Source organism: Artibeus jamaicensis, unplaced genomic scaffold (assembly GCF_021234435.1).
Source record: "Artibeus jamaicensis isolate MK-2021 breed Jamaican fruit bat unplaced genomic scaffold, CSHL_Jam_final contig_490, whole genome shotgun sequence".
NCBI lineage: Eukaryota > Metazoa > Chordata > Mammalia > Chiroptera > Phyllostomidae > Artibeus > Artibeus jamaicensis.
Genome location: NW_026521861.1, coordinates 13,387,939 through 13,400,431, shown reverse-complemented (window position 1 = coordinate 13,400,431; position 12,493 = coordinate 13,387,939). Strand labels below are relative to the sequence as shown.

At 38.4% G+C, this 12,493-nt stretch overlaps 1 protein-coding gene across 1 annotated transcript in view; it reads left to right on the top strand.

The window, feature by feature from the left end:
- Window positions 1–12,493, top strand: part of PDZD8 (PDZ domain containing 8) — a 60,483-nt gene that overhangs the window by 22,540 nt on the left and 25,450 nt on the right. The window contains exon 3 of the mRNA XM_037132836.2: window positions 4,377–4,479. Coding sequence (XP_036988731.2) covers window positions 4,377–4,479 — 103 coding nt within the window. The remainder of the gene's footprint in view (window positions 1–4,376; window positions 4,480–12,493) is intronic.

The following is a 12,493-nucleotide window of genomic DNA, read 5'->3' as shown; positions in this document are numbered from 1 at the left end:
AGTATACAGTAAATTTTATAAAAGGGAACTTCAGCATGTACTGAAATGATGTATACAACAAAACATGGCTCTACACAAGTCTGAATTTGAACTTGCTGAGCTAATGTGCTATAGTAAGCCTAAGTATTAAATATGTAATTATGATTTGGGCTAGTTATATTAATATTTAGAACCTTTTTCAAGTGACCTGAGTCAAGGGAACTTTTGAACTGGTGCTCTTTTTCTTCTACCGAATTTCTTGTAGATCTACAAGCATCAGAATTATACTTACTGGATTACCTTTTCCAAAATAACTATAGCAACTTCTAAACATTTGAAGGGCAGTTTTGCACAAAATTTTTTGACTCTCCTGTTGTTAATTCCCATGTACTTACTTATCCACCCATCCCCAACTGGTAAAGATAGCCTTGACTGAGAGTCATTCATTCATTCATTCATTCATTCATTGATCCATCAAACCTAACCTGTTGTAAAGCTTTGAAAGTTCACTTTCCCAACAAGGAAAAAATCAGAAGTATTCATAGAAAACAAACTGTTTATTGAACCAGGAATTTTTGCTTCCGGAGGCAACATGAAGTGGAAATAAGACTGACTTTTGAACTGGAAAGTGTCGTCTTTGCATCCCAGCTGTGCACCCTTCCTGTTTGTTTATGTCCTTAGGTTGGGTCAGAGATAGGTAAGAAAGCCACAGTGCCTACCACCACATGGTTAGTCTTCAGTAAATGGAGTTTCTGCAATGTTGTTATGCCTAAATGTAATCATTATAGTTTTTATCACAAAGAAAAATCTTTAAACAAGCCCATTCTTTTTTGCATATTTTATTGTGAGAACAGGAATCTGACTTTCATTAATTTAAAAGGGCCTCAAACTGTAAAGGGAGGTTCTTTCCTAATTATTTGAAATAGAGTTTCGAACCTCCCAGTTAAAAGGTTGGGAATCAACCCTGCTGGTATGACTCAGTTGATTGAGTGCCAGCCATCAAATGGAAAGGTCGCTGGTTTAATTCCTAAACAGGGCACATGCCTGGGTTTCAGGCCAGGGTCCCCCGGTGGGGGGGGGGCCGGGGGGGGGAGTCTTGTGAGAGGCAACTGGTTAATGTGTCTCTCTCACACTGATGTTTCTCTCCCTCTTTTTTTCCTTTCTTCCCCTCTCTGTAAAAACAAATAAATAAAATCATCAAGAAAAAAAGTTTAGGAATGGAAACACAATTTTATTTGTTAAAATTGGTTCTAGCATTGTCTTTTGTGTTGAACTGAAGTTGATTTTTTTGAGTCACTGATGAACTCAGTTGCTGTATTTGTAGTGCTGTGAGAAAACTAAATTATTGCATGTTGGTGTTATAGTCATATTATTAAGACTATTTTTAATTTATGATTTATCGTCTTAAAGGATTTGAAGTTATTTTACAAAGAAAACATATGCCATATGCAGTTAAATTGAAGATAAACGAGATTAAAAACAACCATATAGAGAAGATCAATTTTCTGGCAGCAAAGGAATCTTAATGGATTATTTAGCTTTCATTGTCGGATAAACTGAGTGTGTTTTTCAGGGGATAAGAAATTTGGCACCAAATTCTAGCTCAGTTTGTCACGTACATCTTTATGTGACATTTTATGTATCCATTTGCATAATGAATACATTTTCTTTGCTTTGCTTGGCTTTGCTTTGGCCGGTTTTATCAACCAGTTTTATTTTTAAAAACAAACTTAAATTCTAGTTAGTGAAAGCAAAGCCTAGAATGTTTTGTTGTGTGAGAGTTCTGTACTCCAAAGTGGTATATTTAGGCTATAATCTGCCCTAATTATAGATAGAAGATTCTAATTAAGGTCAGTTCTTTACTGAGTCACACGTACACTGCTCTAGAGCCTGTCGTTTCTCAGCAGCTTTTAGATTGCTGTTTTTGTTTAACTGGGTTCCAAAAATAAATCACTTAATTTTTTTTTAAGGTTAACACAAGTATAGAAAATTGCAGAAGTTGACATTCTACCCTATTACCAAGAGTCCTGTCTTACTGCCCAGTTATCTATTAGCAGCACAGACTCATGGATTTCTGTGTTTTCAGTGGTCATAATTCTTTCCTGTTCTTAATTATTTTGTGTGTGAATTTTCCCTGAGTTGCTACTGAGTATCCTTCAAACTGACTCTGTATGCTTCTGTATGCTTTGTATTCCTTCCTTCCTTCCTTCCTTCCTTCCTTCCTTCCTTCCTTCCTTCCTTCCTTCCTTCCTTCCTTCCTTCCTTCCTTTCATCTTCATTACTTTCTGGTATAATAAGCTATTCCAGGTTCATTTTGTACCTTCTCTGCCACAGTCCTAGAATCAACTATTTTACCAAAAGACCCCGATTCCTTTTAATAGAGAATAATATTAGAAATTAAGATCTGGGTTGTTCATTGCTACTTCATGTGTTCACAGGTCCCTTCAGTGGACAGTTGTGCATATACATGTATGTATAGACACACATATATGCACATGTCTACACAATGTAGAAATCCTGAGTTCACCTGATACTCCCAACTCCAGTTCATCCTGGGGTTGATCCTCACCTTGCTTCTTTCTTCTTTTATAGTTAGTTTCATGTCGCTTGAATCCTGCCTCCAGTAACATCAGCACTTTGACTCATTTGCTCAGTTCTGGAATACATCTCAAATAGTTTCAGAATTGCTTTGTTCATACAAATTCAGAAAACATACTTACTGGAAGGAATTCGGGGTTTATTTGCAGTCTTCTCCACACTACCCAGGATTGAGGGTGTATGGTCAAGTACTGTACAAGTCACGTGCTGCCTAACGATGTTTCCATCAGCAGTGGACCGCGTAGGTGATGGCGGTCCCATGAGATTATGACGGGGCTCAGTATCATGGAAGAAATACATGTTTCAGGAGCAGTTTTTCCTCCGATGGGAACAATATCTGTGAGGCTCGGCGGTAGATTCCCTCTCACAGCACCTCAATTTCGAGGGCACAGATCACACCCACTCAGTCGGCCACTGACCTCTTCTAGCACAGAGGAGCCCGCCCATCACTGTGTGCTAGAGGACTAGATCCAGCCTGGTGGTCGGCAGGGCACTTTCCGTAGGTTCTTTGTGGAGACGCGATCCCTAACAAGGACACAGGTCCACATGATTTGCAAGATTTTCTCCCATTCTGTGGATTGTCTTTTCGCTTTTTTGGTAGTGTTGTTTGATGCACAAAAATTTTAATTTCAGTGAATTCCCATTTATCTATTTTTCTTTTGCTACTTGTGCTTTTGGTGTCCTATCTTAGGAAAACATTGCCTAATCCAAGGTCACAAAGATTTACATTTTCTCTTACATTTAGGTCTGTGACTCATTTTGAGTTAATTTTTTTGTTAAATTTTGTTATTCTTTTTAAAAAATACGTAAGTGGTGATATGAAAAATATGGGCTAACGGACGATTTCAAGGGAGGATTCCAAGAATTGTCGTTTCTCATTCCTGAGTCCTGAAGAGAAATCTCTTTCGGGAACTTGGAGCACTGGCCTGCGGCAGCCTTCTCTGCACAGCAGCCAAGGCCCTTCGGCAGTTTGCCCTTTCGGACAGATGGTGGCAGCAAAGCTTTGCCAAATGAAAATTCTCCTTGTTCTAAACTTTTTTGTAATCGTGAATCTTAGTATTTTTGACAGTAGGTTGTTAAGCACTGTTTAACAAGTGTGTGTATGTGTGTGTGTGTGTTCATAAGCACCTATATTGTACTGTTTTATACCTGTTTAACTTTTATAGAGATGCTGTTATATTACAGCAGCAATTTTCAACCTTTTTTATCTCATGGCACACCTGAACTAATTACTAAAATTCTGCAGCACACCAAAAAAGCATAGTATTTTTGGCAAATCTAACAAGAAAAATAGGTATAATTTTGGTTAATGCACAACAAATGGCTGTTGTCTTCTTTTTTTTACTGGACAGTCTCAGGGAAAAGAGGTTGGTGCTCCTGACTAGTCAGGTATTGCGTGTTTTAAAAATTCTTATGGCACAACTGTTGGAAATCACCACTGCAGGCATCATCCTACAACTTTTTAAGTTCAGCAGACTGATTTGAAGATCTATAGCTCTTGCTCTAGCTCTGTACAGCTCCTGTACAGATACTCGGTCCAGTTGTTCGCCTCATTAACAGATGCTCTCTCTGTGTGATTTAGCTGCGGAAAAACAGCCTGTCCTGGAATTTGGCCTAATTTTAGCTTTACTCCACTCTTCCACTAGAGGGTGTATCAAGTATTTGATTTAATTTTTCCTCTTATCAAAATTATAATAGTAATGGAATAACTTATTACTTTGTGGTTTAATGGTCTGAAAGAAAAACTCTAATGCACATCACTGGTCTAACAGTCTTGTTGTTGTGTTTCTATACTGCAGGCTGCTCATTTTTGGGTCCTATGACCGGGAGGCAAACATTCATTGCACACTCGAGCTGAGCAGCGGTGTTTGGGAAGAGAAACAGAGGAGTTCTATTAAGACGGTAAAATTGATTTGCACAGTTTCGTATCTGTTTAAAGTGGGTGTTCTGTAAGCATGCTTTTATTAATATTTCTATATTCCTAGTTATTGTTGGTCATGTGCAAATAATTATAAACGGCTTTTTAGTTATTTGTCTTATTACAGTACAGTATCAGTAATGAAATGACTCACATAAAACTTATATTATTCAGATTGTTTACTTGCGTAAGAAACTTAATCTGACTGATTTTTCTTCCAGAACTTTGAAACTGTTTCACAGGTATAGAATTAGAAATAATTCTAAACACCTTAGAAAGCATATAAATTCAGAGTATTCATTCATTCACCAGATATTTGAGAGTGCTTACTTTGTACTAGACATTGTGTTATATGCTAGGGAAACAGTTCAAGACGAGACAAGACCCTGTTTTGTGCTGCAGACACAGGGCAGAGGTGTGGTCCGGGGGTCGATGAGTGGGGCGGTGACCTACACATGACAGGATGGAGGGAGAACGGAGCAATGAATGAGTAAATCAGAGAAGTGAGCAAAGAACTTTCCAGAGATTGAAAGGACAATGAAGAAAGTAGGGTCATGAGTTACGACAGAGGAGACTCTTCAGATAGAGGATGACTGGGAAATTCTCTAAAAAGGTGACACTGCAGTAGGCTTGCCAGCCCAGTACCTGGAGCAGATGCCCAGTTAAATTTGAATTTAAAATAAACAATGAATTGGGGTTTTTTTAGTGTAAGTCCCCTACTTTTATTCTCTAAATCTGAAACCTCGCACCAGAGGTGAGGCCCGAATCATGAGGAGGAGTGAGCCGTGTGGAGTGTTTCGGGGGTGAGAGACTTTTCAAGCAGAGGGATCGGCAGAGGGGAAGGCAGGAGTGTTTGCGGGACCGGAAGAAGGCTGGGAAGAAGGCTGGTGTGGCTGGAGCAAAGTAAGTGAGGTGGGGCCTCGTTTAATCATGTAGGGCATGGCCCAGTTGTATAGGGCATCGAGTTGTATTATTTGTGGTGGGATCGTTTCAAGATAAGAGTGACAAGATCTTTTGTAAATTTTGTAAAAGATTTTCTGCGTGTGTAAACAAAGGATTGTAGGAGGTGAGAGTAAACCTAAAGAGAGATCAGTTAGGCATTCAGGTGAGGTGTTAATTACGTCAGGTGGTAGCCAAGAAAATGGAAAGGAGAGAACAGATTTGGGGTATACGAGGTCTGTCCAGAAGGTATCCAGTCATGTAATAAGAGAATTAGACATTTATTGAACAAAATACAAGGAACATTGTGCATAGGACAGTGATACCTCAGTCCCCTTCCAAGTAGGCACCTCATACAGTTCTCCCAGTCCCCATCAGCTGCCCCATTGTATTTTCCTGAATCTCATCGACAGTCTGAAATCTCTTCCCTTTCAAAGGTGATTTGAGTTTTGGGAAAAGCCAAAAGTTGCAGGGCACCAAATCTGGGCTGTGGGGAAGCTGAGTCACCTGGGTAATTTGATGTTTTGCCAGAACACTCTGCATGAGACATGATACGTAAGCAGGTGTGTTGTTGTGATGAAGCTGCCAATCACCAATTGCCCATAGCTGTGGCCTTCTGAATCATCTGAATAGTTTCTGCAGAGGAATATTCAAGCTTAATGCAAAGTTTGGTGCAGATTCATTGCTCAACTTGGCCATTTTGAATGTGACGGCCACGCAGTCCACATGCTCACTCAGTGGCATCCTCCACCCCCACCGACTGGTACAGTAATGTTGTCATTGTTCACACATGTGCATTCCAGTCCCCTTGGCTGCCAGGTGACATCAGTTTCACACAAACTGTTCTCATTATGGTAGCAACGGCTGGACTTTTTCCAGACCCCTTACTTTTGGTGTGTGAAGGACTTTGCATTCTGGTTTCTTTTTTGCTATCTCAAAAGAGACTGTCTCCTAAATTGCAAGACTTCTAAAGGCTTTTAAAATATTTTAAGTGCTAAAACTAATAATAAATAAAAACTACTTTATTCTCAACGTGTTTCAATTGGACTTGGGTTTTGGGTTCTTAAACAAATAAAAATGGTCACTAAATATTAGTTAGTTTTTTCAAAGTTGAATTGAGATTTTTCTGAATGTTCTGCATAGAAATTTTAATAGGAATTATATGATTCTTGGAATTTGCATAAATCTATCAATCTGTTGTCTACAGAATTTCTTTTATTTTGCATTGGAAATTAAATCCTAGAATTTTATGTCTGAAGTAGAAAAAAAAGTCTATGCTGTAAAGGTACCTGCAGCCTATTTATGTTTTTAAGAAGATTTATTATATATAATAAGCATATACTGGAAATATTATGTATGGGTTTGGTAATAATAAAACAACAGGAGTGCTTTTGGAATCCCCAAACCTCTTTGGGGTTACTTCTAGTCTTTTTAAAGATAAGATCCATTTAGCACATCAGTAATTTTTTGCAGGAATAAATTATAGTGATATTCTTGAAATATATATTTAATCACTTAGGTATTTTGCTGTTTGTATCACACTTAGCTCTTGGTGGCAGTATAGCCAGTTATATGATTATTATTTATAGCCAATATTTAGGAAAACTGTATCTCTTTCATATCTTCAGTATGCTGATGGATAGGTACTTTTGAACTGTATTGACCTAGCTGTTTTATAGTAGTATTAATGCGCCTTTTGGTATTTCTAGAGTAGTGTATTTTATTCTTCATAGCGTTTTAAAAAATCACAAATGTCATTTTTTTAAATGGGCCGTAAGCATATTGTCATGCTCTTGAAGAACATGACTTTTAATGGTTACGTGGTATTTGTTGTAGGCGTGCCCTTGACTTTTAAGTTGTTTCCAGTTTCTTTATGCAGTAACTGTTATGAACATAATAAAGCTGAGCAATGTGAAATTCTTTTGGATTAAGTAATGTTGGTCAAGTATGGGAATGAGGGGAGAAGTAAAGCTAGAAAGGGAGGGAGGGCTGACCCACAGTGTGAATTTGTGGAGTATTAGGGAGCTAGTGAAGATTTTGAACATGGGAATGGCATGGGTGATATAGTGGTATTTAGGAAATTCTTCCCCTTTTTGGTGGTGGTTCATGCCTTAAGTTACATCTCAGCCAATTTGAAGCAGCTCCTCAGAGGAATAAAATAACCAGCTTTATGCTTTGTTCTGAAATACATAAACGCGTGAAAACATTGTTTTGTTCAGGTGTGAAATGGTCATAACTTGCCGTCGCTGTTGGCATTTTCCGTTTCCCCGTATTTTATGAGATTAGACAGTTTTAATATTTTGTAGCAAAGGTTAGGAAGACTTTAATCTTGTCGTAAATTCAGATCTTAGCATATGTCATAGGTAGTTTTAGAAGAACAGCTCTAGTTACTAATTACATCTGGTGTCGAAAATGTCAGCAGCAATTAACTGTCTTCAGACATTAAATTGCGTATGTCTGAATTTAATAACTCTAGGGAGGAGAGTTAGAGTGTTCTTCAAGAGCACATAAAACATTGCAGAATAGGATTTGAAAATTTGGAATATATTATAAACTTGGATAGGAAAAAAGAGCATCGTTAAGAAAGAATTTTGCTAAAGTATTTGGGCAGTTTGGGAGCTATCTTTTTATAAACATCTTCAGGTTTAAATTAGTTCTTTAAATGTTGAAATTTACTCAGTCACTAATTTCAGTGAATACACCGAATGAAAGAAACTTGATTCCTTCCATATTTTAAATATCCCTTTGTTTTTAAAGCACTGTACTACTATGCCTTATCATGCCATTAATAGGGAAAGATCAGTAATAGATGGAAAGCTTTAGATTTGTATTACTTGCACAAATGTTGAGGGTGGGGATGGATCAGTTGTCATTGCATTAGCTGCATGTATTAGCAAAACCTGTGGCTTAATCGGAAATGAAAATTGTCTTGTGTGATGAGTCTTGGTTTGTATGTAATCAAGGAGCCTCTTACTGGCTTTCTCCTCCAGCATCCTTAGCATGGAGGTTTTGTTCTCATGGTTGCAAAACATCTAACGCACTAGGTGTCCACCTTTCAAGAAAAAGGGTGGGTGTAAGACATGCCAGGGGCCTGAGTCAGCAGCTTTTGTCCTTTCTACATTCTTTCCTGGAAGCTCCACCCACAATTTCCACTTAAATCTCATTGGTTAGAACTGAGTCATATGGCCTCCCCCGCAGCAAGGAAGTGTGGAGAATCACTGTAGTTTTTCAGCCTTTGTAGGAGAAGGTAAGAGAAAAGGGTTATGAATGCCTTTTAGGTGGTCATTCTACAGTCTTGCCCGCCACAAGAAAAGATTTAAACCTATTTGATGACTTTTTATTTTTAAGGGAATTTTTCTTAAATTGGGATATCAGGGAATAATTGAAAAGAATTCATTTAAATAGCTTGCATAAAGCTTACTTTCTTCCTTGTTAGAAATCCACTCAGGTCAGTGCCCTGTTTGTTATCTCATTTGCAAAATAAAAGAGCACATAGGCTAAATGATGTACTTTGTGTTTGTTTTTTAAAAACAATAAAGAAAGATTCCTCATGAGAATCCCATTAAATATGACAGCTGAGTTGCAAGTAAATTGGATATTGGGTTTACAGAAAAATGAGAGGATTATCTTATAAGAGATGACATAGTCAATACTAAAAATATGTTCACCTACACCAGGACAGGGCAGTGTATTTCATCCCATTGCCATATGTGGGCAGGCTTGGTAATTTGCTTTCCTTTCACTAATGAACAGATGTAAGGAATTCAGATTTTTTAAAAGTTTCAGTTCACGGTTGATATCTCAGTAGGAAAATTCTAAAAAACAACTATGTATCTCTAGAACTTACAGTGTCATCAAGTAAAATCCACAATAAAATTCACCTGACATACTAAACATGTTTAAAGCATAATCATTATTGTGTGTGTGGTAAGACAAACAGATCGTATAAATATCACATAAAAAGACAGCATTAAAGAGATCCTGAACTTTACTCTCCCAGAATTGGAGTTCCCTCACCATCGATCACCTGCTTGCAAACTTACCCTTAGTTCCAGACATGAAAATTGGCAGTGAGTCAGTGTTCTTTCTCTTACCTTCCCTCTGCCCGTTTCAGCCGTCCTGCCCGTAGCATCTGTGTCATCTTTTCTGTCTTTATCCACATTGTCTCTTCATCCTCCAAACTGATTGTTCTTTGTGCAATCTGAAATGCGTGAGGCCATCTGGGGACAAGACACAACATCATGAAAATGAGCTGTGGGACCTCTGAACATGGAGTTCTGGGGTAGAGGAGAAGGCATTGGGGCCAGGCTTGGCACCCAGCTGTTCTGTCTAGTTCTTTCCTTGGGCTTCATTTTGAATAAAAGGATGAAATGAGTTTCAGTTTTCAAAACAGGCTTTTCGATGTATATTTCTGATCTTGACCCTGCTCTCTTCTTCCAGCCTATACCATACTCTGCTCTCAACACTTGAAAGCAGTTGTTCTATATAAGAGACCAAGTCTATCCTTCTGTGGTTAGAGACAGAGTGTTAAAAATCTACGAAACTATTAAGTCAGTACAATCGCATAAATACGTCACTATCAAAGGGGAAGGGAAATATGGATTTCTTCCTGTTTGGAAGTGGAGACTGAATGAGGAACCCTTTGGGTCCCTTGGATGGTACACACAGTAGATGGGCAGCAGAAAGCCCCAGAAGAGCCACGTGCTCAGTGTAAACAGCAGCAGGAGCACTTCATGTCTCATGTAGCCTAACATGCAGGAACCAGAGGGAACTGTGGTGAAAAGCATGAGATGTCAAGGTACTTCAGACCTGCCTGAAAAATAAGTGAAAAATCTCTGAAGCACATTCAGCTAACAGTTGGGGAGAATCTATAAATAATAATTTGGAACTCTTAATCAGATGGGTATATTCCTTTCTGAGGGTGATAGGGTGTCAGTTGGTGGTTTCCCATTGGCAACTGCTGAGAGCTTTAGGTAGCGAGCAACTCTGTACCCAGAATGATGAAGTCAGAAGGATTCACCTCCTAGATTCTGGACTTTATCTTTTTGTTTGACTCAAGTGGCACTTTTCTTTCTCTTAAGTGTTACTTCCCTCATTTTCAAAAGGATCTGATTCTGAGAGGTAAATAATCTGTATTAGGCTCCCTTCGTTTTTTTTTTAAACATACTCCTACAATTAAAAAGACATTTCAGGAGATGATGCCTAGAGTTCGTGAAATGCTTTTGCCATATACAAAGAGCCATTGTCTTCTGCCTGTAGAATCTATACTTACTTGTTCCATTAAATCCCATACTTCTAACAAAAGCTGGACTGTGAATGGTATTCTGATAATTAGGAGACATTTTGGGAGTGGTCAGGTGAAGTTATTTAGAACAGAGGCCAGGAGAGCTCTGAAACTGGGTAGCTAGGATCTGACCAAAGGGCCTTCAGAATAAAATTAGCTGTGTCCAGTTGCCCAAGACTGAGCCTGATTCCAAGGCAGTCTGCCTTATTCTAGAATCCAGTGAGTCTCCCTTTACTTACAGAGCAAAGCTCAGGGCAGCTCGTTGAGGAAAAATTGGTAGAGAAAAGATAATCAGTTGGGAAAATATATATTGGGTTGGCCAAAAAGTTCGTTTGGTTTTTTCTATACAATGGCTCTAGTAGTGCTTAGTTGTCTTTAATTTCATTCAAAACAATTTTGTTAGATTGTATTGTGACAGTTGTCATATCAGCATACCTTAAAAAATTATCAAAATTGGTGAATTTTGTGTATCCTTTTAATATTGAAGGTGGAAGAAAATACACAACATTTTTGGCATCTTATGCTTATTATTTCCAGAAAGGTAAAAATGCAACTGAAATGCAAAAAGCAGATTTGTGTGATGTGTGGAGAAGGCGAGTGACTAATTGAACATCAAAAGTGGTTTGTGACCCTGGCTGGTGTAGCTCAGTGGATTGAGTGCGGGCCTGCGAACCACCCGATTGCGGTTCGATTCCCAGTCAGGGCACATGCCTGGGTTGCAGGCCAGTTCCCAGCAGGGGACTCACGAGAAGCAACCATACATTGATATTTCTGTCCTTCTCTCCTTCCCTTCCTCTCTAAAGATTAATAAACAAAATTTTTTTTAAAGTGGTTTGTGAAGTTTTGTGCTGACGCTTTCTCATTGGATGAGGCTCCGTGGTTGGGTGGACCAGTTGAAGTTGATAGCAACCAAATCAAGACATTAACTGAGAACAATCAATGTTATACCACACAGGAGACAGCCAGCATACTCCAGATATCCAAATCGATAAAGTTATTGGTGAAAATAAAAACTGTGTTTTTTATATTATGACGAAAACCATATGGACTTTTTGGTTTTGAATGTAGGAACTCAATAATGTAGGAACATCATTCCTGTCTAGATGCTAAACAATCATGTGGAAGGAACGAAACAGCAGAGCTTCCCAAATCACCTGGTAGATCTCTCTTACGGGTTTGGGAAACAGTGAACTTGGCCCAGTGTGATATCCTGAATTATTCAGCATTTCATGAAAGTAGGTTCATAAAACGAATACACTTATTTAAAACCATGAAATTCTTCTCAGAGAGCATTATTTGTGTATTTCAGGTTTCTGCAATACAGGAAACTTGTAACAGCTGGATCAGGTGGGGAGAAATAACTAAAATTAACATGGAAGTGAGATAGCCATACAAAGATAAGTGGATGGGAAAAAATTAGTAATCCTCAGCTGAAAAGACAAAGGTGGGTGAATGATTAATGGAAGCTAATAATACAAAAAGTAAACTATAGGATAATCAACAAATTTACTGAGCAGGGAACTAAGTGTATGAGGCTATAAAGATAAACCTCAGGTTTCTGATGATATCAGATGATACATGCAAAAAGGAGGGTACTTAAAAGCTCGTCAATAATACCACACACTGCAGACTTGCTAGTGGACCTCACAGGGACACAAATATACTATATTCGTACATGAATGTCCTGGGGAGTGGGGGGAGGGCAGGTGATTGTTTTGAAATATAAATCCGACCCTCTCAACTGCTTCCTTAAATCTCATTGGTTATTTACAGCT